This window comes from Bemisia tabaci, chromosome 3 (assembly GCF_918797505.1).
Source record: "Bemisia tabaci chromosome 3, PGI_BMITA_v3".
NCBI lineage: Eukaryota > Metazoa > Arthropoda > Insecta > Hemiptera > Aleyrodidae > Bemisia > Bemisia tabaci.
Genome location: NC_092795.1, coordinates 40,593,087 through 40,619,300, shown reverse-complemented (window position 1 = coordinate 40,619,300; position 26,214 = coordinate 40,593,087). Strand labels below are relative to the sequence as shown.

The 26,214-nt window shown below is 36.1% G+C and overlaps 3 protein-coding genes across 6 annotated transcripts in view; 1 reads left to right on the top strand and 2 right to left on the bottom strand.

The window, feature by feature from the left end:
* The window catches only part of LOC109032357 (organic solute transporter alpha-like protein), a 39,645-nt gene extending 34,796 nt beyond the window's left edge, over nt 1-4,849 (top strand). For all 4 annotated transcript variants that reach the window (XM_072298353.1, XM_072298355.1, XM_072298354.1 and 1 more), the window contains exons 6-8: nt 1,720-1,816; nt 2,432-2,684; nt 3,541-4,849. In XM_072298353.1, the coding sequence (XP_072154454.1) occupies nt 1,720-1,816; nt 2,432-2,684; nt 3,541-3,755 (565 nt within the window). In that variant the 3' untranslated portion in view covers nt 3,756-4,849. The remainder of the gene's footprint in view (nt 1-1,719; nt 1,817-2,431; nt 2,685-3,540) is intronic.
* LOC109032359 (cathepsin B-like cysteine proteinase 4) overlaps nt 1-26,214 on the bottom strand; it is a 150,332-nt gene that overhangs the window by 67,169 nt on the left and 56,949 nt on the right. The window lies entirely within an intron of this gene.
* LOC109032356 (transcription initiation factor TFIID subunit 1) overlaps nt 5,470-26,214 on the bottom strand; it is a 35,189-nt gene continuing 14,444 nt past the window's right edge. The window contains exons 13-28 of the mRNA XM_072298352.1: nt 20,952-21,173; nt 20,289-20,414; nt 19,903-20,036; nt 19,435-19,603; nt 18,609-18,750; nt 17,239-17,487; nt 16,630-16,805; nt 16,200-16,382; nt 15,253-15,495; nt 14,573-14,717; nt 13,741-14,034; nt 13,104-13,246; nt 12,188-12,322; nt 11,537-11,633; nt 8,641-8,787; nt 5,470-7,774 (exon numbers count right to left, since the gene is read on the bottom strand). Of these exons, the coding sequence (XP_072154453.1) occupies nt 7,521-7,774; nt 8,641-8,787; nt 11,537-11,633; nt 12,188-12,322; nt 13,104-13,246; nt 13,741-14,034; nt 14,573-14,717; nt 15,253-15,495; nt 16,200-16,382; nt 16,630-16,805; nt 17,239-17,487; nt 18,609-18,750; nt 19,435-19,603; nt 19,903-20,036; nt 20,289-20,414; nt 20,952-21,173 (2,859 nt within the window). The 3' untranslated portion in view covers nt 5,470-7,520. The remainder of the gene's footprint in view (nt 7,775-8,640; nt 8,788-11,536; nt 11,634-12,187; nt 12,323-13,103; nt 13,247-13,740; nt 14,035-14,572; nt 14,718-15,252; nt 15,496-16,199; nt 16,383-16,629; nt 16,806-17,238; nt 17,488-18,608; nt 18,751-19,434; nt 19,604-19,902; nt 20,037-20,288; nt 20,415-20,951; nt 21,174-26,214) is intronic.

Here is a 26,214-nt window from a genome sequence, read left to right as displayed (position 1 = left end):
GTTCACGCCTCGCGCCATCGCGCCTTCAATTTTGTAGATAACGCACGGACATCCATCAAGTACGAATAGTTGTATCTCCGCGCCGTCATCAATACGCGTCGTTTCCCTTGCTCTATTTCCATGATGTCTTGGTTTCGTTTGTCTTTTTTGGAGCCGTGCTTCAAGGGCCACGTGAGCAACACAGCTGAGGATAGAAGAGACATACCTAGTTTTTAACTTTTGTCTCAAATCTGAGCAACGACTCATTTTTAAAAAAAAGTAATGAAAGTAAAAAAATGTTCAGATAGACATCTGAAGCGCTTTGAAGGGCACAGGTCTAAAAATTGGTATGGTAATTGATGAAAATTTCAAATTATTATTTCTGCCCTTCAGAAACATAGAAATAAGATAGATGGACCGAGTTTACCAGAAAGGAACCAACCCATATTTTCGACAAAATTGAGTTAAGAATGTTTAGCTAGCCACTAGCTTAGGGCCGGATTTAGGGGATGGCCACATGGGCCGCGGCCCATAGCGGCAAATTTTGAAATTTTTTTAAATGTAGGTATAAAAAATCGGATTCAGAAAAAAAAAGTTACAAACGAGAAAAGGCGACAAAATCTCTCCTTTCCTGAGAGTATAGTAATTTCTAATTGTGTCGTCTTTCGGTAATATCTACGGGAGGCAGCACCTTTAATTAGTTGAGTTAAGAGAGAAACCAAAGACGTAATTTGGCCTGGAACGGCGCGGCGGTCGGCATGTAACACATACTAGCGCCTACAAAACTGCATGAATACTTCACGCATTGCGTCAAACACAGTGCGGTCAGCGCGGCGCGGCAGCGGAAGTTAAAATTATTAAACCACATTTATGTTTTTTCTTTCATAATTTTTTCGCTCAATACTTAGAAATGGAAGGCCTTGTCCACACAGAGATAGGTTTACGGAACTTAACTTTCGCGCAAAGTTCCGTGAACTTTTGCTAGTAGTGTTGACAGTGCTTTTGCAAAAAATGTGTCCAACACGAGTAAACGTGTCTTATGCACCCCTCCTCCTCCGGCACGTTCACTTGAAGGTTTTTATTGAAGTTCCAGAACGAAGGAGAAGGGGGCGGCAAAATACAGGCGGCCCATGGGCGGCAAGTAGGTTAATCCGGCCCTGCACTAGCCGTATATTTTCTCCTGCCAAAAACTGAAAGTTGAAAAACAGAAATTGGTTTGTGTAAAGAGGGGTTAAAGTTTATTCTCTATATTTAGCCGTATGCAGGAATAAAACCTCAAACCTCTTTTTCTCAGTTTCAAGTGAATGTGGGTTGGTTCCTTTCATGATTAACTCGGTCCAGATAATACCTCAAAAATAATAAAATTGATGTATATGAATACGGATTAATTTTACCTGTCTCGGGACTTAGCGTATAAAAAAAGTCTTGGGCATCTAAAGCTTAACGCACGGCCGCCAAGCGGCTACCGGCAACTTGTATTTAATTTAAGTACTATGTGTATTTGTAGTCATAAATTAAGCCTTGGACTTGAAATCTTTTCAGCTCCTTACTAATATTTTGGGCTTTTAATATTTTGCCAAAGAATCCCAACTGTCCTTTTTTTTCTAAAACACTGTAACTTAAGATTGAATGGTATTAAATCTTCAATTTTTTCTTCCTTCTTTTTCCAAGTTAGCATCTTGTAAGAGCCCTGCTGTTTTGGAGACAATCTTAATTAATTAATTTATTTAATTCTTATAGGAGAAATGTGAAGTTGTTGAGGCTTCTTGTGTTGCAGCTACCTGTAGTTCAAGGCCTTGTTTATCTGATCCTATTAGTAATGTGGGCTGAAGAGGAGGTAAATATGTACTCTTATTTTCATAAACCTATTCCAATGCTTTCTAACTTTTCAAAAAAAAATCTCTCCCATGTATAAGTCTCTGTAAGTAATTTCTGCGGAAGAGTGGGAATCAATTTTTGTGCTTAAAAGTCGTCAGTCACTGACTGCTCAAAGTTCAGTGAAGAAAATTGTATCGGATCGAAGTAAAAAGATCAATCATTTTGTAAACAAGATTCAAAAAAACTTTTAAAAAAAATATTCGTAGCATAAATATTTGAAAAAATTGTTCCTTCGGCAGTTATGTGAAGTATCCACAGCTTTTTTTTCTCTCTTTCCCTTTCTATAGTTTTCCTTTCAATACCTACCTTTTCTCTTCCTAAATAATAACCAAATATTTTTTCCAATATGTATAGGAGTCCAATAATACCCGCTTTTAAAAAATCGTCTGCAGATCTCCCCTCAGCCCTAATAATTAAAAAGTAAAAATCAATCTATGAAAACTTCAAATTTTTTGATTATTCTACGATAAATCTTTAATTTTTTGCAAAATCTAACAAAACTCACAATGTTAGTGTTTCCTCTCATCCAATTGTCCTATTAATTATTGTTTTTTGTCGTTGTTTTTTCTACCAGAGTTTATATCAAGTAAACTACCTGTATCTGCAGCCTGTTGTGATTGCATCCATCCTCAGTGGGGTCTGGGGTATGATAATGATGATCCGTATGGTCAGTGACTCCCTACCGGACTACAAATTACAACAAAAGTTTGTGTGCCTCCAGTTGGTCCTTGTCTTAGCAAAGCTCCAGGGTTTGGTCCTAAGGATTTGCGTTTGGGCTGATTTGTTCCCCTGTAGAGCCCCAGTGACCTCTGCGGTGTATGCCAATTGTAAGTTAAAATCAAGTCATTTTGAGTTTATACCCAGTTTTGTTGTCATTTTTGTCGTCAAAGGCATTTAATGAATAAGTGGATTCATGGAACGTTCATGTGGGGTGATCTAAGCGTAAAATCTCCACTAATTGACAAATTTTAATAATTTTATTCTTACAATCTTCCTACCCTCCTTCTTTACCTCCAGCATCAAAACTGCAAAACTGTCGCATAAAATGCGCCCATGTGAGAGCCAAGAGCTCCTATTGCAGCGTAAATCATACCTACCTGATCTGAAAGTCTCACATTCAACCCTGGATAGTTCATTCCTTGAAAACCTTTTGTTCAGAATATTTGTCCGTACCGTTCAAATTTTACTGACTCAGCACCAGATGCCTATTTCTATTTTTAAAAATTAAGTAGGTACCTAACAATTCATATCATCAAAGCAAATGCAGCGAGCTATCTGCTTTTTCTTGAAAATCAATTGAATCAATCCTACGCCCATGGTGTAAAGCGAGTAAGATTCCAACAACGAACAGAATTTTCTTGTAACTTGGCAACCACTTAAAGCTTCAAGTTCTGTTGCATAGAGGTGTAAGCCACATGGAATCTCTATCCCTTTCATCGTTTGTAGTTTCAAATAATCGATTCTGATCGGAGCACCAGACCCCTTCAAGAATGGATACATTTCCATGGGTTTAAAGGGAGAAAAAACGATGTTGCCAATTTGCTGGATCCGCCAATATTAAGTATCACTTTAAAATTCATTCGCGCTATTGAGTAGCCCTGTTCAGTTACTCTTTGGTGCATCGTCAACTTCTACGTATGTATTTCCCTCATTTACTAGCTAACCATTTCCTTGTTTTTCAAGTGTTGTACAACTCGGCAATGCTTTGGGAGATGATGATCCTGTGCTCATTTGCCCGCATGCTGTACAAAAAATATCTGCCAGAGGTTTACTTCACCAAGCCTGTTCAGTTTCCACGCCACATCATCGGTGTCATTGACAAGCTGGCCAAAGAAGATCTGAAAAATGACAGAACCAGGGAGGATACGAAAACCACCTCAGCCAGGGATAAATTTTGACTCGAAGAAATGATTTAAATTCTCTGTGATTTTTTACTCCCTAAAGAGGTATAATGGTCTGTGGTAAGGCAGTAAATGATGGAAAAAAAATTTCCCCTCTGAAAATATCAAAGGACCCAGTGATGTAAAAGACTGAATTTTTTTCCAAAAATGTGGACTTCGAATTTGTGTTTATGTCTATTTTTATTTGTAGACTTTAAGGGCGTTTATATTCTTCTTATTCTTCAAAGTAAATTGAAGTTGTAAAGTCTTGATTTCTAAAAGAATTCCCGTGAAGGTAACAGATCTCATTTTAATCAGTTTTGAGCCAGTGTCTTCTCTCTTAGGCACTACTCTTTCAGACATCCCTAAATATCCCTTTTCTATTGATGATCCTTATTTTTGACAAATATCTACCGGCCAGACATTACACGAGTAGAGTAGTTACAGCCTCTCATCATGTAAAAAAAGTATTCACGAAGTAGTTAAATATACGACAGAAAATATCTTATTTCATTATTTGCAAGAGGCGGGAGAGTATCTCATGTACAAAATCATGACTCAATGTGACTGCCTCATCATCTTGTCGGATTTTTTTTACTTTTCATTTGACTGCAGGGTAAAGTGTGTAAAGTGGAAACAGTTTTATGGGTCTCATTAATGCTAAGAGTCAGTTCAAATCCTACTGAATAATAATGATGTGAACCAAAAATAGGCACTTGTCCAAGTTCTTGCAATATCAAATGACTAGTTCTTAATATTACCTGCCTTAAACAAAGGTTCTTCATTGTATCCATTCATTTATTTGTTTTTATTTTTGCATATTTAAAAAACCACTGTCATGTAATTTTTCTCTATTTTAATTGTGACTACATATAAATGTGTCGGAAAAAAACCCCCTTGAAGTATTTCCAATTTTCTGTCCAACGCTTCATAATTATGATTCTAATCCATGTATTCACTAATACCTAAATGAGATTTGTCAAAATTTGTGGTCATCGTTCACCTCAAGTGCACTAATGCAAGGCACTGAATTTTTCTATAATGAGAATAATTAAATGGAGAGAACTTTTTTTATCTTTGAGAAATAATTACAATAAAGTATTCTAAGGACATATTTTGTGATTACTTGTTCCGATCCCAACAATGATGCATGCAAATCATCCATTGTAATTGACTAGTGTGGGCACAGGGAACATTATGAAAAGAACTAGTGTGGCGAGTGATGTCATCCACAATGTTCCTCAAAAGGCATAGTTATTACAGGTGGAAATTTGACGTTTGACTTTTTCCAAGCTCACATGATTCAAATATCTAGACATAGGTCCGCATAAAGGCAACTGACCTTTTCAGAGGCAACCTAAATAGTGGCAATAGTGCTTAAGCTTTGTGTTTGAAAAATTATGCTCACTGGAAAACTTCTTACTCTTCCTAATCTTTTATTTGACTCAAAAACGAACAAGGTCCATCACAAGATTTTTTTATTTCAAAAGATTAATGATGCAAGGATTGGACTTGAACAAACACTCTGTCAATTCTTCTCAGAAGGTGAATCTAAATAATGAAAACATCAAGTTTTTAATGAAGATAGGGGCCAGTGCATTTAAACCTATTGATTTCTGAGTTACAAGCAGGAAATCAAACGATGTTTGTACCACCAGATACAATAGTTGTTAAAGTCTCCTCTGCACAGTGTCACACAGGAAAAGGTCTTGTAAGAAAAATACACTAGGGATCAAACAATTAATTTTACACTTTTTATTTTCAGATGATTTTTTACATTCATACTGATGATGTCACCACATCTTCATGCATACATATCACATTTTAAAAGTATCAAAGGAGAATAGCCACTTTTGACTTTTAGCGAGAAAAAATAATTATAACCAGTTAGAAACAGAGAAAAGTAATGTATGTAACCTCACGCTCACGAGGAATTAAAAATATGTTCTGCTTTCTTGCATAGAATCCTTGTAATTTTGTCATCAGAGTAATGTAAGACAAGCGGATGCAAGGCAGCAGAATGGTAGACTGCTCACACTTTTTTTCTTTTGCATTAAATGGGAAGTCTGGGGCCCTGTAGAACTCTTCCCTGAATTTGTTCAATCAATATAATTCTTTGAGAATTTTTACAAAAATTAAAGGTTTCTTTGATCAAAAATAAAATGTCAGTTGGAAATTTTAAAGCTGTGTGACCAATATAGATTAATTTTTAAAATTCCTCAAAATGCATTTCTATTTTACTGACACAAGAAAAGCAGAATAAATAAATAAATTATTGAATGTATCAGCCGCTCTTAACCTCTCAACTTTTTTTTGACTACGAGTCATCTTGAGGTTATAGAGCTGTGGATTACAACATAGTCTCTCAAGCTTAATTCATTTAGGAATCTTCCTGATCATGATTCATGATTCAAATATGATAAGGACTTTTAACTAGAGTGGCTAAAATCAATGGAAGATTCCATTGTAACAAGGCAAAGTTTTGACAATTTTTAAGTTAAAAAATCCCTGGGAGGGTTATAAATCACCTAGATCAATAGTTAAGGAACAATACAGATTACCTACAAACTGACGATTTTACAGGATGAAGAAAAAACTTAGGCATTTTTGTCATTTTAAGGCCAGGTGTGCAATTTCTTTTACACATGAGAGCGTCATTATGACTGCAGATTAAGTAATGCGGAGTTGAAAAAAACTAAAATCTAATGGTTTACATATTTTATACTGCAGAGTGTGGCAGTAACTAAATCATTTTTATCATTAGCAGTTAAAAGATACTGTTTTCCAGTCCCAGCTATGATTTAAATGTAATTTAAAGACATTCTGACATAGGTGACTGAAATTACAGTTTGTGATATTTGTTCTGTTCTACTTTTAACGATAGATTTACGATTATTTAAAAGTAGAACGCACACAAACAACGTTTGCGTGATTATAAAGAGGTAAAATCAACCTGGAGATCTGTAAATTATGTTCCTTCAAAACAAGAAGAGTCATTTTACAAATATATGAAGAATTGATGGCTCTAGTGTGATGATAAAAATTTACAAATCAGATATACATTTGCATTTTTATTTGTGCTAAAGAATCAAATTTTAAAATGATTAACTTCATATCCTAATTCTTGTGTTTTTCCAATTCTGGTGTGCATGTAGAGGCTATTAATAAAATTGACATCGGGAAAATGGGGGGCGGGGGTATATTTTTTCTCCAAAATTTTATGAAGAATTCAGTGCAAATCCAACTCATGTTCAAAATTCACACAAAATTTGTTAGAGGGGGGGGGAGGGGGCTTTTTTTAAATTTTGCTGAGAGTGGCTGCTATCCTAACTCATGTAAAAAAAATTTCATAAAAACATGTGCTCTCAAACGATAAACATACAAATATTATATAATTTAAATAGACTATTTTTGGAAAACTAGTGCATACATTAATAGGACCATTTAATCAGCTACTGAACTTCAAAGAAGTTCCAAAAAGGTTTCCTTCTTGAGGCATTCAAGGATGTCTAAGCATCAAGGAGATCATTTCATACAAATTTACAGTAATAAAAAAATGAGGGTACCTCAATATTTTCTTTTCATCAAACAATTTGATTGAAGAGAAAAAGCAAGTACAGTTTTCTTTCATCGCTGGTAGAGCTGCAGCGAAGAATTAAAGAACAAGTAGGTAACTTCTTGGTAACCTAAAAAATCTTCAGTCTCAAAAATTTGGCAAACTGGGACGGTGCCCACAATCAGCAAGAGAAGAAAGAGATCGTGTGTGACTTGATTGTTTCCTTCTTAAAACCACAAATCTCCAGGTTCAGCTTCCTCGTCTTCATGCTTGGGGGTGGGCTGGACCATTGACTCAACCAAACCACTGGTTTCACTGTCCATTTCACCAGACGGCAGATCATCCGCTGCTTCTCGTTGTGAATCTTCCTCCTCCTTCTCTGTCATACTTGTGCCCTCTGCTTCTTGAAGCTTTGCTTGCGACTCTCGCTCCATCAAGAAATCTGATGGATCGTAGTTCGGGTCAACGTCCATGCTTTCTTCTGAAAGCCAAAAGAAAGAAGATAAAGAAAAGTTGAAAAATGTAGAGATAAAAGGGATGTATTCCTAATGAAAGTAATGTAAGGTGAATGGACTGTTCTGCGCACAGAATTTCTTCCAAAAACAGATATGTTTGGTGAGCCCATGTTAAAATTTTGTGTTTGTCATGCGGACAAGGCAAGACTGAGGTGGAACTGACTAAAAGCAGCTTCCTGATGGGTGACGACCAATTGGTTACGACCCTCGATAAGAGACTCAAGCCATACATCTAATTATTCGACCTATGATAAAACTCAATTACCTCAGATTTGTCCCATACATATCTCAAAATTCAGCCACCAGAGTCTCATGAATATACTCCTTGCCTTGGTAAAAAAAAAAGAAATCGACCTTATTGTTTCAGAAAAATAGGTTGGCTTCTTTTATCAGGGAAATACCAATATTTGCAGAGTTTCCCTTGGATGTAAGACTTACAAATGAGGGGCTCGGAGGACAAGGCACATAAGTGCAGTTTTTGCCGTTTCGAGAAATATATGTTTGAAGTTATGAAATTACATAGATCCTTATGGCGAAAAGAAAGTTCAAACTGACTTTTTGATACTTAAAAATTGGAATTAGGGAGCAAATTTTTCACAGAATATGCATTAAGACTAGTTTTACTTGAAAGCATTAATATCTCAATTTTTTCAAGAATTGCACTTAGGTGCCTTGTCCTCCAAGTCTAAATCAATCTAATCAATCCATTACAGTGCATTAATTGGCAACTTGTTGAAATGTTCTACTTAAAAAGAGGCTTAAAAAGAATCACTTCGATGGATAGAATACTTTCAAATTTTGAACAAAGAAAATTTTGAGGACGACTACATACCTTGAACAATCTGAGGTTCTTCCATACTACCAGATTCGTTGGGGGCTGAAAAATAGGCAATATTGCCTAGCTGCATCATTGCCTCTGCAACTTGTTGACTGTCGTTATCTGGCTCATCAATATCCTCCTCACTTGAAAATCGTAAATCTGAAATGTTAGGATGGGAGAATATATCAAAACTTTGAAATCTGAGAGGTACAAAAATGAGAGCAAGAATGTGTGAAACAATACAGCATTTAACACAAGAACTTGGAATGCTCATACAATAACAATTTCCTTTTTTCCTCTACTGTACTAAAGGAGGAGTTGCGTTTTTGGCCTTTTCCGGCCCCACCTGGATTTTGCTAAATGTTTCATATTTTCAAAGTACTAGTCTTAGGTAGACTCTGTGCCAAATATTAGACCGAACGGAGCCCATGCAAGGGCGCAGCAGCGCCTCAAACCCAAAATCCTGGAATCGAAAAACAATTATTTTCGTCGACTTTTTCCACTGTTATCACTCTTCCAGCACATGATTCTTATGTATTTTTTTGCGTACTTTTCGTTTCTGGCCTTTTTAAAGGCCTCCGATAAATTTTAAGGGGCCTTATGGCCCATTGTTGCCATTTTTGGCCCATTTTTAGGGGTTTTTTCCATTTAACACATTCAAAACTCAATTTAATCCAAAAACTGTGTACATTTTTGAAAAGGACGTAAAAAAATGAATAAAAAATGTTCAGTAAAATTTTTTCCTATGTTGCCAAATTTCCGAGAAAATTGGTCCCAAAGTGTCAAAAACGGCAAAAAATCGATAAATCGCCGCGTCTAAGGTTCAAGAAAGTGGAGTACATTTTTCATACTGTACCAGATAACAGCTCTTATCCATCCATACAACATACTAAAATATCATAGTTGTACCTGGATTCCCACGTTGTGAAAATTGACCGAGATGTCGATTTTAGCGGCCTTTTTATACTTGAAGGCAGCTCTTTTGAATGTTTTTCGACCTTAGTCACCCTCTATGGGTGTGCACTATAAGTATTTTTCTACGTACTTTTCATATCTGGCCATAAAAATGACTTCCTGTGAATTTTAAAAGGCCTAACGGTCCATTGTTGCCAATTTTCACCAATTTTTAGGGGTTTTTTCAAGTTTACGTGTATGAAACTTAATTTAATCTAGAAACCGTGTACAATTTCGGAAAGAACGTAAAAAAATACATAGAAATGTGATTTGTACCTTTTCCCTACGTTGCCAAATTTTCGAGAAAAATCGTCCTGAAGCGTCAAAAATGCCAAAAATTGGATAAATCATCACGTCGGAGGTTCCAGGAAGTGAATTTCAAGTTTTTTTTTCACTACAAATAACGTATCGAAAATGGAAAATTGCAATGCATCCCAAGGAACATGTAATGGCGCAGATGAACGTGACAAAACGGGCCCTCAAGGTACGTTTACTTTATCCTTCACTCCAGTTCACCTCTTTATTCCTGTAACCTCGAGATAATCCTTGGTTCTCAAGATGCTTGCTACAGGCCAAATATACCGAGGAACAGAAAATGCGTGGAGAAAGTGTCCCACGATGCACATGAATGTCATAATTCACTTCCTGGAACCTCCGACGTGATGATTTATCCAATTTTTGGCATTTTTGACGCTTCAGGACGATTTTTCTCGAAAATTTGGCAACGTAGGGAAAAGGTACAAATCACATTTCTATGTATTTTTTTACGTTCTTTCCGAAATTGTACACGGTTTCTAGATTAAATTAAGTTTCATACACGTAAACTTGAAAAAACCCCTAAAAATTGGTGAAAATTGGCAACAATGGACCGTTAGGCCTTTTAAAATTCACAGGAAGTCATTTTTATGGCCAGATATGAAAAGTACGTAGAAAAATACATATAGTGCACACCCATAGAGGGTGACTAAGGTCGAAAAACATTCAAAAGAGCTGCCTTCAAGTATAAAAAGGCCGCTAAAATCGACATCTCGGTCAATTTTCACAACGTGGGAATCCAGGTACAACTATGATATTTTAGTATGTTGTATGGATGGATAAGAGCTGTTATCTGGTACAGTATGAAAAATGTACTCCACTTTCTTGAACCTTAGACGCGGCGATTTATCGATTTTTTGCCGTTTTTGACACTTTGGGACCAATTTTCTCGGAAATTTGGCAACATAGGAAAAAATTTTACTGAACATTTTTTATTCATTTTTTTACGTCCTTTTCAAAAATGTACACAGTTTTTGGATTAAATTGAGTTTTGAATGTGTTAAATGGAAAAAACCCCTAAAAATGGGCCAAAAATGGCAACAATGGGCCATAAGGCCCCTTAAAATTTATCGGAGGCCTTTAAAAAGGCCAGAAACGAAAAGTACGCAAAAAAATACATAAGAATCGTGTGCTGGAAGAGTGATAACAGTGGAAAAAGTCGATGAAAATAATTGTTTTTCGATTCCAGGATTTTGGGTTCGAGGCGCTGCTGCGCCCTTGCATGGGCTCCGTTCGGTCTAATATTTGGCACAGAGTCTACCTAAGACTAGTACTTTGAAAATATGAAACATTTAGCAAAATCCAGGTGGGGCCGGAAAAGGCCAAAAACGCAACTCCTCCTTTAGAAAGCTTGATGCAATATCTTAGGAGTAAAATTCAGGCAGTTGCAAATTATATGCGTGAATTAGAATGGAATTATAAATGTAGGAATTAGTAAACGGCTCAAAACTGCATAGGGCATTGAAAAAAAAAACAACTTGGAATAACTTTAATCAGTTATTGCTACATCATAAGCAATTCGTCTAATCATACATTTTTTCAACATGAAATGCAAAAAAAAAGAAGGAAGAAGAAAATTTTTACACACCGGGGAACAAAAAGGGGATGTAAGGGCAGACTCCAATTGATAAGAACTTACCTTCTTCCAGTAAATCAGTTTCTGTTTTCGTAAGTGATGAGGAGCGTTGGTCTTGTGTATCCTGAGTGTATTCTTCACTGTTTGACTGGTAATATTCCTGTATGTAAAACACAACGTAATTAAAAATAAAACAAAAAACTAATTTACAATGCAGAAATTTGAAAAATCGAAATTTGCTTATTTCCTTACATCCTTTATTTTTTAAAAAGAAAATTAAGCAACACTTTTGACTTGGTATTTTGGGAATTTATTCTTGATAATCAAGGGTAATTTTAAAGAAAGTTCCAAAGCATTATGTTAGTTAGATTTCTGTTAACAAAGTAAAAAATGAAAGGAAATTAGGTAACATCAAATGCAGTAAGGCTGATTCCGGCTAATTGCTTTGAGCTAAAACTCTATTGTCAGTCGAGTATCAAATCTTTACTACACATCTGCATCACAAAATTGGTGCATACTGCATTTTGGGGCAGTATTTTGCATGGAACTGATAAAGAATGTGACGATAATTTTTAGGGGCTCATTTTGTGAGCAAGTATTAATACAGTTCCACCAAATACCTGATGCCACTAATGTACCTCTTTTATATCGTCCCTCAGGTACTTGGAAGCAAATAAGAAATAGTTATTAAAAATGAATCGGGACCAAATTTACCTGACTAGTTTTATGAGCAATGGTGAAGTTTTCATCCTCCTGCCATTGACCCATTGAGTCAAAATCTGCTTGTTCTAGAGCTCGCTCCCGAGTGGCATTGATGTCTGACTCTAATTTTGTTAAATGATCATCATACTGGAAAGAATAAAAATGATTATTAAAGCAATGGGATTGTTACATGCACCTTTTTCTGTTATATTTTCTCATTTTATTATTTGTAATTTTCTAAAATTTTCTTTTTTAAAAAAAAAATTCCATCGATAAAGTAGCAACAGTTTAGTTAATTTAGAGTCATCTCATTTTAGCTGATGCCACGTTATCAGTTGACACATTGTCTCTCTCTGTTTTTCTGATACCACCTCTGGGCTTTCAACTTCCTGCCTTTGGCATTCCCTGAAATCCAAGAATTCCGAAAGAGAATGATACAGGAATTTAGGATGTAAAAAATAAATAGTGAAAACTATTTGAATGCAAACAAAGACCGATTTTCAGGACCCATCGACAGAAAATTCAGGGAGAGATCCAATCTGAAATACTTAAAACGTGTAAAGTCACCGAAGTAGAGAATGACACAGTGTTTTAGGTCCGGATCAGACAGCTAATTTTGTATGGTCATGTTAACTTAACGGCAGAGGAAAAACTGCCAAAAGTGGTGCTTTGCTTCACTTGAAAATGTATGTGGAGGCCACTTTGTCGGTGAAAGGATAGTGATAAATGGTTTTGAACCAATTGAAGGAAAGCCAGCTTTCTCAAAAATTTGGGAGGATGGAGGTTATGGCAATTAGGTTTTCCAGAGCGCAAAAGAAAGTTGTAAAAACGGCTTACATGTATGAAGCAGAATAACTTTTAAAAATGACGGATAATCAAGAATACTTTTTAAATGTAAAACAATGTAACAAAGTTCAAAGAAACTTACACTTTCGAGTGCTTCCTTGGTAACTTTCACAAGATTTTCAGCTTGTTTGCTGTACGAAGATTCTTTGCCATTGTAGATAACGCAGTTCTTCAAAATAAGTTCAATATCATGGAGGAATTCATAACGTGAGTGATATTTATGAGCTGTAAAGAGAATATATAATGAAACTATTTATTTTGGACAAATTTCAACAAAAATAAAATGAAACGTTCGGTTAGGGTTGCAGAAATCTCTCTGCTTTCAAAAAAATTTGGTTTGCTTTCACAAAAATACTGTTACAAAGACAGGGCTACCTATGTGCATTAGAAAGACCCTGTTTTTACAAAAAAGCAGCATGCTCAACATTTTTCTTAACAAAAAAGCAGTGCGCTTGGCTAATTATTTCACCGAAACTAACATGTAACTTAGTCTGTTTCACAAAAATCAACGTCATTTCGTACTTTCAGAGAATTAAAAAGAAAATACAATAAAAAAATTGAAAAAATCCTTGTTAGCTGATTAAGAGAGGTGATATAACTTTTTATGATGACTTGCGGAGCCAAATTAAGAATATGAATGTTCAATTATTAAATGTTCTTTCAGTCCAATATTTTGTGCCAAAAATTTTTAAAAACAACAAAGGGGAGTTTGAACTTACCACTGACTTTTTTGGCAATTGTCTCCAAGTCCATTGGTTGTTTGATGACATCATAGTAGTCCTTAATTTGCTTCTTGTTGACAGGTTTCAAGAAAGGCCATGCATCATGAAGAGTCTTTAATTTAGTTGAAATAATGCTCTCAAAGATATATGAGAGAGCTACCTGATCATTATCGTCCAATAATGGATTAATCGCTTTTTCTAAGCGCATCAGACGCTCTTCCTTCTCACTCAGTCTCTGAACACACAATGACATCATTGACTTAGCAGCCACAGTCAAAGAACTTTTCGCCCCTATAAAATAAAAAAATAAAACAGGTTTAAACATATGTAAAACTATTACAAAATATAATTTTTCCTCAGCATAGAATTATTGAAAGTCTTTCCGGCTTTTTCTGCATCCTCCAGCAAAAGAAAAAATACATTCAGTGCGTCTGCAGACAATATCTTTTCTGAAATCAATTTATCAAAATACAGGAGATTTAGGTGAAAATAAAGGAAATGAATTGCAGTCAATTCCTGCTAGGTGATGACCTGTATAAATGAGAAAACCCGCTGACTGAGCAAGATCAACTGGTTCCGTTTTCGTCCATTTATGTCATGATAACAAACTTGCATCACACGAGAATCTGCTGACTAACAGAGTCCTCTAAGCAGCGGATTTTTCTTGGTCAAAAACTTTGACAATCCCGGATAACAAAGAAATTTTTAGGTTTTTTCTTTCAAATTATTTTCAGCTCTCCGTTGATCCTAAGTCAAAAAAAAAAGATTGATTTTCCTGAGAAATTTGAGAAATCTTTATGTAAATGGAGACAACAGTTGAGTTACTTACCATTGTACAATGTTGAATTTTCTACGATTTGATTCACGTCTGAAAGGAACTCTTCTCTATTTTGATACCTATTTTTTCGCACATTTTCTCGTATTGTTTGGAGATCCATTGGTCTTGAAACTATTTTATAATAATCAGGTACAACCTGAAAAAAAAATATATTTATATCACATGATCCTTAAAGAGTCAGATTTTAATGAAAAAACAACAAACTTTCATTTTTTGAGGGAACCTTTCAAAGACATTTCAGAGATCTGTTACTTCCATTCATTTTTAACGCATGGATTTTTGTGTAAATAAACAGTGTTTAAAATCGGCATAGAGACTAGATATTTTTTTGACACATAAAAAAAAACTTTGATAATGTGCAATCTTAGGAATGATACAAAACATTTCTTTTGATAAAACCTTTTTGTACTAATTTTTCTAATTCCTAAGAAGATTAAAATCAAACTTGGCTGATCCTTGACTTCTTTTGCAAAGGAAAAAAGGCACTCACATACTTCTTGCAATTGAGAATGAAAATTTATATGAAATTATTATAATTATAATTTTAATGAAATTGATATCTCTACTTTAAACACTTGGATATATTCTTGAAAAAATTAGTGACAGGAAAAAAAACTCATGCATTTGCTTAAAACAATATCTTTTAGATTCGCAAGTTTGTTCTGACTCACTTTGGCATTAACAGGGAACAGAAACTGCTGAACATCTCGCAAGTCCCTCATTTCATTGAGAATTGACTCAAGGATAGTTGCGAGGACAACAACCGGGTCAGTCCTTCGTCTGTTGGTAGGTTTGTGATGTTTCTTGAGATAATCACAATGTAGATCATCCATTCCTTTCCGCTTCCTGTTCATTCTCAGTGCATCCCTGGGCACTTTCAGCAGAAGAGACTTGCGTTTTGCTTCTTCGGCATGCTAAAACAATGAAAAAATAACACATTACTAAGAAAATATTACAAACTATTCTCTAATAGGGCAATAAGTTAACTATTTCTAAGACAAAAAGATACCAAAGTATGTATTGATCTTCTGTCTAATTATTACATACATACATTCAAGTCACTTTTAAGGCACGCCCGGGCACTCTGCGGCAGCTCATTGCCATTCCTGCCTATCGATCCAGAGGTCATCTAGTAAATGGCATCTTGTAATTTCATCTTGAATACCACCTACCCACAATTTTGCTGGACGTCCCCTACGTCTTTTCCCAGGAGGAACCCAATCTAGTACCTTCTTAGGCAAAATCCAGTCTAAGTCTAATCTAGTCTTCTTCCAGTCTAATTATTATCCAGAAGTAAAGGGCTAATTATGCTTTTCCTCTTTTCCTACCGACAAGTTTCAGGTTTCCAAAAGATTTCAGGTGTTCGAAGGATCATTTTTTTAAATTGAATGATTAAAAAATTTAAAAACTATTGGTCTGGATACAGAACAAAAATTCAAAAAAATAAAACTCATTTTAATAAATATTTCAAATCCCCCCCCCCCCTCCGAGAAAAACAGATGTAAATATTAAGTGAGTGGCTGAAGAAAAAAGAATAGGAAAGCGAGTTACCCCATTTTGAAAATTACACAAATGCATCCAAAGTTTACTTCAAATATTGCAAGATTGAGAAAAGTACCTTGATAACTTTACTGGACACAGTGAGTTTTGTGCCATCAATATTGACTAGATCTTCTTCTTCTTTGTTTATTTCTCGTGGCATGTCTTCTATGGGCTCATCCGCTTGCTGAAGGCTAGACAAAGGAACTCCACCAGTTGCTGAGTACAATGGACACGTTTTATTTGTCCTCATATGCCCTACCTGCAATACAATGAATCAATTGAATAAAGAGGATAAGGCGCAGCTATGGCTACTTATCATATAAGAAATGGAGAAGAAATGATCAATGTTGGAGATGAATCCATATTAAGTTCAAAGTGTGCCTACTAAAAAGTAGTGCGAAGAGTATACAAACGATCGAGGCTACAAATTCAATCAAAGGCTGAATAATGATGGAATATGGTCATATTTACTATGATTCTTAAAGATTCAATAGAGGAAGACATACTTGACCGCAGGCTCCACATTTCAGTTTGAGGTCTGGTCTGACTTTCGGAGGTCTGCTTTTCTTGGGACTGATATGCTGCTTGACATGCTTGTGTTTATGGTGGTGGTGGTGATGATGTTTGTGCTGACTGCTGCTTCCCAACGAGTCAAGTCCCCCTCCCCCTCCTCCTCTGCCAGCTGAAAACAACAACCAAGATGATGAGCAAGTCACATCTAATCAACTTGGGAGAGATAGGATGAGTTTACATTTTCAATCAAGTGTATGAGAGGTGTGGTTTAAAAAACAGGAGCACTTCAGTAAAGTATCCAGGTTCATGCTAACATTGCTGCTCTCTTGAAAAAGTATTGTTCCAATACTGTTACATCTTGGTTGATGGCCTTGTAACTCATTATAGATAAACTCATCAAACCTGCAAATCAGGCCTCGAATAGAATGTGATTTATCCAAAAACTTTGAAAACATCTTAAAGACTAATTTTTCAGGATTGAGGAAAGTGATTATCTCCTCAGACCTATTGACTTCAAAAAGACTAAGGAGAGATTTTGTGTCACACAAGAATTTTCATGGGTGGAATTGATGGATCAACAAAAATAATGCCATAATACTTACTTAAAAAGCGTTCCCGCTCTTGATTCCGTTTAATCCTCCGCAACTGCTCCTGAATACGGCGTTTTTCCCGTTTCATTTCCTCTTTTTGCGCATCATCAGGAGTTGCAAACTGCCTGATAAATGCTTCATCTTTGGTTGATCGAATTTTTACATAAGCGTCAATCACAGCCAGTTTTCGCACAACTTCCATTCGTGTATATTCTTTCCCTTCTGGATCTCGGAATGTTCGGTAAATCTTGAGAACGCGTTCTAGAAACACAATGGTAAAAAGATGAAGGATCTCCATTGATTTTTCCAGATAATGTCAAAGGTTAAAAACTTGAAAAGACATTGAGAAACTTTACATTCAGTTTTTGGGGAACATTATGAAGGAAAGTGACCTTGTCAAGAACATAAATATGCCTGTTACACACTAAAGACACAAATAAACAGGGTGGAGAAATGGTGCTGGGTCTACACCATTTTGCAGGGAAATCAAAGCCAAGAAGTTCTAAAAATTACAATTAGAGTCAAAAATAAATTTCTCCAAACTTGTTAATACAGTATTCAGGCCACTTCTTTGTGTTTTTTTCTCACTTGATACAAATAAATTAATATACTTTCTCGAGATAAATTTACACATGTGTGACAATGAACACCAAAAAAATCTGAAATTCACTCCTCAATACACAATTTTTGTTTTCACAGCTCCCACATCCGCAGGCATTTTTTCTCTCCCCCATTAGCAACCAGGTTTGACTAGACAGAGATAAAAGCAAGCCAACCTAAATACACCAGCAATCTTGCAAACTGTTATCAATCTTTTTCATGAGCTTCTGTTGTTATCAAACATTCATTTTTTCTTTGCATAGGGAAAAAGAGTCAAAAACAAACACTGTAAAAATGACTGAAATCCTGTATGAAAAAGGTTGGAAACAGTTAGCAAGATTTTGTGTAGATTCCGAATGGATTTTCTTACAACTTTCTCAACCTCCTTGAAAACGATGAAGAAAAAAAGGCCCGCAGGAACAGAATTCTTGATACAGACTGCTGCCAAAATTGTGCGTTAAGAGGTGACTTGAAACCTTTTTTAAATGCTTATCAGGATTATTGAGAAGTTTTATCTACCAAGAGTTTATTCATTCATCTTTATCTTTTGTAATCAAAATTATACTTTAGCAGTAATGAAACTACAAAATTAGAGAAACTGAATAAAGTAGATGAGCGGGATTATTCATTTCTTTGGCACATAAGATTTTTTGATGTTCTGTGCATCTGTTAGAATTTGCTGATTGCATTATGCATACCAGCACATACAACTAAGCAGTAAGCACGTTAGGAAAGGTGTCCTGACACAAACATGAGAATACAGAAAATCGAGATGTGATTACCTTGTTGTTTCATACCGGGGAAACCACTAAGCGATTGGCTATCTTCTTCATCCTTTTTCTTGTCTGATTTTTTATCATCAACTTCACCCATCATGAGTTTCTGCAACTCTCGCCTTTCTTGCTCTTCCTTCTCAAGGGAAAGCTACACAAATTGCAAAAAAGAAAAAAATGCATGAGGATAGAATATCTTAAGCAGCTCTTTTTAGCTATGAAAGCGGTGTGCTGAAATGATACTTTTGAAAAGAAAACATGAAGAAACACGGTGTTGCTCTTCTTGAAAAGAAATAGATAGAAAGAAAAAAAAATTATAACACGTTATCTTGTACAATAAAAAACTGAAAACTAATACCCGTCGTAAAACCAGTTATGAATTGCAGCTGATGGTGACACAGGCAGTGTTGAAAGGCGTATTAGTTACTGGTTTTCAATTGATACAATTCTCATTTATTTTAAGCATTTTCCTTTTCATAAGATAAAGATAACTGAACTAAATGTAGGTTTTTGCAAGTCTCTCTGGTCTGGAAGTAGGCAGTAAATTACAAATTATCAGAAACTGAATCATGGGTATACTGAGAAACGCTAGCTATAGTTGAGCAGTGAAGAATCAACAACTACAGGTACGCAGTGGCGGGGAAATATTGCTACTGGAAATCAGCTGACTTTGGTGTCAACTCTGTGCGCATTAGAGGAGGGCGCTTTGTTACTGAGGCCATTATATAATACAAATTTGTAAACTTTTTAAAACAGAGGATGTCGATTTAAACACTGACTTTCATGACTGTATGCATAAAAATATTATTCAAATAAGATAAAATGTTCCACAAACCTGTGTACTAGTCTTTTTGTTTGCCAACATATTTTCCAAATTTTTACCCATTTCCTCAATGTCCGATCCATCTTCATCTGTGCTCTCGCCTTCATCTGTTGAGAGAACTTCTTCAGAGGCTAAAACTCGGTTTTGAAGATCGAAGATTCTTTGGCATTCCTCTTTGTACCTAAAATAAGAGGCAAACTTACATATCTGACAGACAAGAAACTTAGAATGCGTCTAATAACTTAGTAATTTATGCATAACAGAGAGAAGGGATTTGCAATAAATTTGCTAAGAACTAAATTAAGTAAATTTGTAAAGACAGACGTAGACATAGAATTTTAGATAAAATGCAGCAACCAAATTTGAAGGTCAACTTTCAATACATACGTACAGTGTACGTATGTACATGTATATTTAGAATATGTGAAAAAGTATGGGAAAATACCACAAAATTTCAGTTCTACAAGAAGATATTCCTACCTTTCTTGGTGTTCAGCAATTGAAAACCGATTGCCTCGAGAGAACTTAGTCATTCCTTCCTCCCCTGCTTTGGCTTTCTCTGTTGATAAAGTTCGGACGACATCAATCACTTCCCATCTGGACAGTTTTTTTATCTGAAATTCACAATTTAAAAGAGAGCTAGAAAAACAACACACAAATGTCTTTTGTTTCAATAAAAGGTTGCAACAGAAAAATATGTTTTATCCTAAATTATTTGTAAACTGTAATTGCATTTGTGGATTTGGATTAAAATTATTTGTGCAAGGCTGAGATAAACATTGGAGTGAATATGCAATTTCCACGTCCTTCTATTTGTTTTCAAATTGAATGAATTGATTTCAGTTTTATAAAAAAAAAAATTTTACCTCTTCCTCGGGAACACCGAATTTCCGAAGAAGGTTTTTGGCATTGCTCAAAGACAGTTTTCGCAAATCTGCATCTGTCCCAGTGACAATTCGTTTTGGTTGCGCTTCTTGTTCTTCTTTACTTTGCTAGAAAAGAAAAAATTGTGTTATTAGAGCCACAATAGCTTATACAGTTTCATTAATTCTAGAAATAATTAAAGTACTGTGGAAGTTTAAAACACTGCACAGAATACAGTTCAATAAGATATGTACTATAGAGTTAGCTGGAAACACTTCCCGCTTGTTACATTTTTTTTTTCAAGCTATAAAGTTGCCTTGTTCTTCTTCAAAAAAATAAACTAGGAGCGGAGATTTTGAAACACCACAATGGAGTTACATGGTGTTGTACTTTAGCCATCAATATATGAAACAGATTCTGTGGATTTAAATTTCCTCTCCTTTACTCAATTGTTTGAAAAAATGGTTCTTTATTTCTCTCTAATAACTTATTCCTTGGCTAACTTTACAAAATTACTTAAATTTGAGACATTTGACAACTGTAAGATATAAAACAAGGTACTTTCCAACATGCAGGCGATATTATTTTATTCTGAGGCAACATAAGGATAAGAGACAAACATGAGGATTTCAGTAAAATGACTGTAGAAAAAAGAAAAAACTTACGGTGGGTTTGTTGGGCACCCTGACGTATGAGAACCCTTCACCACAGCCAGTGGGATCTGCAGGCCCTGTCAGCTGTAGTAGGCACTTGCCTTTCATCGCTTGAATATATGCACGAGTTGTATTCCATGGAGCAACTTTAATCTCATCATCCATTTTCAGTTGTAGATCTTCGTCATCTTCGTCTTGTGGTGTAAAAATGAATTTTTCACCATAACCAGCATCCTATAACAGATGTTACATCAAAATAAAATAGTTGTACAATAAGCGAGCATGACAATGGAACATGTTTTTTCAAAAATCCTCAAAACAGATCAGTCAAAAAAGGGAACACAATAATACTTCAATGTGTAATAAGTGTGTGTGTGTTTAATAAGTACATTTGTTTTAAAAAAGTAGCAAAAGCTACCTGCTGAGGGGGCGCCGCCCCCCCAGACCCCCCCTTTCAAATTATATATGTGAGACTTTGAGTATCATAGAAGTCGTGCGGCGACATGCCGAATGAAATGCCACAATTAAAATTATTGGATCAGATGATGAGCTGATAAAAGCCTTACCTAGTAATTTGGGAACATTTCTGACACAGTTTGGTTGCTTTAACTATCACTTTGATTTGCGAAATACAAATCGTTTTCACTTCGTATGTAGTTAAATTTGATTTGACTGACTTAGTTTCTGATGGATTCAAACTATAATATACATTTAGGTTCCAGGGAAAGAAAAATGCAGATGAGCTACACTTCACATGAATATAGATTGATTAAAAATAAATAATCCGAAGAAGTGATGGAATAAATGATAATTGTTTACTAAAGTAAATACTATACCTAGGATTCATAGGAATTTTAAATAAAAATCCCACCCATCACTAAAATAACCCATAATGTATATCGACGTGTGAAACTACCAAACCACGTATCTCGGTTTGCGGCGTCGCAGACTTCCTGTCATACTTTATTTTTTAAATGAAAAACTACTTAACATCCAGTCTTGAAAATTTCTGTGATTTTTCCTCTTTGTGCGGAGAAAATTCCGTGAAAATTTCAAGGAATGATATGGATTTGGTCTACTTCAAAAAAATAAAATGTGAGCGTAGATTTTTAAACACCGCAAACGAGATACGTGGTTTGGTAGTTTCACCGTCGATATACTCGTGGTGCCTGCTCTCGGCTCGATTTCGCCGAATGGAATTCTTTATCATCGCGGTTGTCCTTGTTGCGTGCAGGAGGAAATGAAGGCGCGCTCGCAGTAGCAAGAAGCAGACGCGCCAGGTTGCTTGCGACGCGTGAATGTAGCTTAACCTCCACAGATTAACAAACCGTCGAGCAGCCACGCGAAAAGTCCTATACCTACATAGAGAAAAAAAGGAGGTATTTGCATCTTGAGGTTTGTTTACCCTGTGACGTAGGTCTGTACAACCTGGCCAGCGAAATCCGAAATTCGAACTACGAAAAATTGACCATAATTTCCGATTTTCCGAGGTGTAAAATACACAACTCAGCAGAAGAAAGAAAGAAAAATCGATTCGATATTTCTGGAGATAAATGTATCGATACGGACGATATATAACGTTGAAATATCGATACAATATTTTGGTCTAAAATATCGATAGTCTGGTGGCGCGGAGCGTCTTCGAGGGGTTGGGCCGCGTAGTGGCCAGTCGCTAGACGATAGAATAATCGCACCCGAAGCCCGAACCCAAATTGAGCCTCATTCGAGCGGGGCCCCAAGACTGCAATCGCGGCCGAGCGGGCTTCACAGCGGCCACCGACCCTCGGAAAAGTCGTAAAAACGAATGACTCAAGTTCACACGTGCAGGGCTCGGGGCATTGCAGCCAAATCGGTCTGTTTGTTATTCAGGGATAGTGTCCTAGCATAAGTTTATTTAAAAAACAATTAAATAAGAGGAAGGATTTCAACCCTGAAAAATGTCCTCTCTCGACCGGGACCACGACAGCCTGTGACCCTCGGATATTCGTCAGTTTTGGTGAGCAAAGTTACTGAGATGGACCATTTTTTTTAGGGAGCGAACAAATCAAAATTTTGAGCCTTAAGTTGGTCGCAACCATATCCGGAAGTCGTTACAGTGACATTTTTGTGCAATATGCTTCTGTGGAAAGTGCAATACTTAATGAATACTTTTGACAAATCGTGTTTTATCCGGTTTGCGCTTCAAACGTGATTTATTTGTGGAGTGTCATACGTTCCTTTTTGAATTGAAAAAACTCGTCAGATGCATTGGGTAATAGAGTAAGGCATCTCTCATTTCTTAACGCAGGGGGCGGCAAATTTTGCATTTTTTTAAAATGTAGGTTTAAAAAAAATCGGATTCAGAAAAAAAAAATTACAAACGAGAAAGCGTCTTTCGGTGACAGCACCTTTAATTACTTAGTCGAGTTAAGAGAGAAACCAAACACGCAATTTGGCATGGAGCGGTGCAGCAGTGATGATGAGGACTTGAGATAAAAAGGAGAAGCCCTCAGCGCGGCGCACGGTGAATCGAGTCAATGAGAGAGGTCGGAAAAAATTTGCGAACTTAAAACGCTCATAACTCCGTTTATACAAGAACCTAATGTTCTGCAATCTGTTCCACTGGTTTTCTCGTGATATTTTCTTCCAGTATTCACCCTTGAACTTTAAAATGTGACGAAATAAACATCAACATTTGCAGTTTTTGTCAAAAATTTCATGTCCAACCCCTCTAATTGACTCAATCCACTGTGCGGGCGGTCGGCGTGAAACGCATAACGCCTACAAGACTGTACGAATACTTCACGCATTGTGCCAAACACAGTGCGGTCAGCGCGGCGCGCCGGCGGAAGTTAAAATTATTAAACCACATTTATGTTTGTTCTTGCATAATTTTTACCTTCATTTCTTACAAATGGAAGGCCTCGTTCACACTTATGTAGATAGGTTTACGGAACTTAACTTTCACGCAAAGTTCCATGCGAACTTTTGCTAGTAGTGAGGGGCATAGTGTCCTTTCTTTTAATTTTTCTTGTTTTGCCGGTTGAAAATGCGGGTGTGATCCCTGCGAAACGTCCCGGGTTTCTTATTATATTTTATGTGTTTCTTTTTATTATTTGCGTCCTTAGTCCCGTTTTAAGTTGTTTCTCTGTTACTGTTTCGGGCCGATTAAGTTGTTTTTTATTGATGTTTCGAAACGAATGAGAAGGGGGCGGCAAAATACAGGTGGCCCATAGGCAGCAAGTAGGTAAATCCGGCCCATGTGCGGCAAGTAGGTAAATCCGGCCCTGTTTTTTAAATGAATTTTGAGTCAAATTTACGTGAGAAATTGATTTACCAAGATTATTTTTCTTAATTAAAATTAACTTTCTTTTTAATACAGTTTTTACGTAAATACATTTGTTCGTAATTTCCAATACTTTTTACGAAATTTTTATGTTAATTTAATTGTTATGTAAATTTGACTTCCTTTTCCGACTTTTTTCTTTTTTCGCGTTTTTCTGTGACTTTTAACAATTTTAGACTTTCTTTCCTTACTCTAGTAAGGATCTAGTCGTCAGAATCTATCCTGAACGACAACTTACATTCATGGAAAATAAAGCTTTAGGTAAATGTTCCTGACCATTTTTTACCATCCAAACTCACTAGAACAAATTGTACAGGTACCTATATGAAAAATTTGAAGAGCATCGCTGTCAAAAGCTAAGTTCTCCTTCAATTTAGCTCTTTTTGTATGGTCTACAGGTAAGGACAAAACTAACTGTTTTTGCTAAACGCGTACTGTTTTTTATTCATAAAATTTGAAAGTCTCAATGAAAGCAAAGCTATGTCCAATCACAGCTAGGTATTTTTATTTTGAGACTGCACATCCCAACTTCTCCCACTTTTTCAGCCGAATTATTTTTTTTTTTTGGGCTAGATTTTGGTTGGTGCAGTAATGCTGATGGTTATTTTTACGAGGGCTGTCCCAAAAGAAACCGGACTTTTGTCATAGAAGGCGAACCGAGCGTCGTAATGAAGTTTTCTTGGGCTTGTTTGAAAGCTGATAAGCTACTGAAGATGCTTGTTTTTACAGAATGCAAACATTGGTCTTGGTAAGGAAACTACACGCTTTGGAATAAAGGAAAGTCAAACTCGAGTTGCGATTTTTGTCTTTATTTCAAGAAAAATTTAGATACAACTTTAAAAAAAACCCAGGTTTTAAGTTAAAAACTTCGTTGCAATCTTATTCAAATGCTTAAAAATAAGGAAATCAACATTTTAAGCAGCTTACCAAGTCATCACCTATCCCCTTCAAAATACTCGCCAGCTTTGTCGATGCATTTTTGCCACCGTTTCTTCAATTGGGAGAAACACTGTTGGAAATCCTCAGGTTTGAATGATTGCAATTCCTTCAAGGTGTTCTCTTGAATTTCCGGAATGGTTTGAAAACGTCGACCTTTCAAGGTAGATTTAAGTCGTGAAGAAAAAATCACACGGAGCCAGGTCAGGTGAATAGAGGGGATGAGGGAGGACACTCATGGCATTCTTTGCACAAAATTCGCGAATTTGGAGGGATGCTTGGGCAGGTGCATTATCGTGATGCAGAAACCAGGAATTCTCTCTCCAAAGCTCGGGCCTTTTTCTGCGGACATTTTCGCGTAATCGTCTCAGAACACCATTGTAATATTCTCGGTTGACAGTTTCACCTTGAAGGAATTGCGATCATTCAAACCTGCGGATTTTCAACAGTGTTTTCCCGATTGAAGAAACGGTGGCAAAAATGCATCGACAAAGCTGGCGAATATTTTGAAGGGGATAGGTGATGACTTGGTAAGCTGCTTAAAATGTTGATTTCCTTATTTTTAAGCATTTGAATAAGAGAGCAACGAAGTTTTTAACTTAAAACCTGTTTTTTTTTTTAAGTTGTATCTAAATTTTTCTTGAAATAAAGACAAAAATCCAAACTCGAGTTTGACTTTCCTTTATTCCAAAGCGTGTAATTTCCTTACCAAGACCAATGTTTGCATTCTGTAAAAACAAGCATCTTTAGTAGCTTATCAGCTTTCAAACAAGCCCAAGAAAACTTCATTACGACGCTCTGTTCGCCTTCTATGACAAAAGTCCGGTTTCTTTTGGGACAGCCCTCGTAGAAGACTATGATGGTGAAACCTAAATTTTCCAATGATATTTTATCAGCATAGTAAACTCAACCACGACTTCAATCATAAATAATTCCATTTAGCGAAATCAAGCTGAAAGGCACAAGTAAGGGTTCATGAAAGTTGAAGTCATAGCTCAACATTATAGGGTAGGT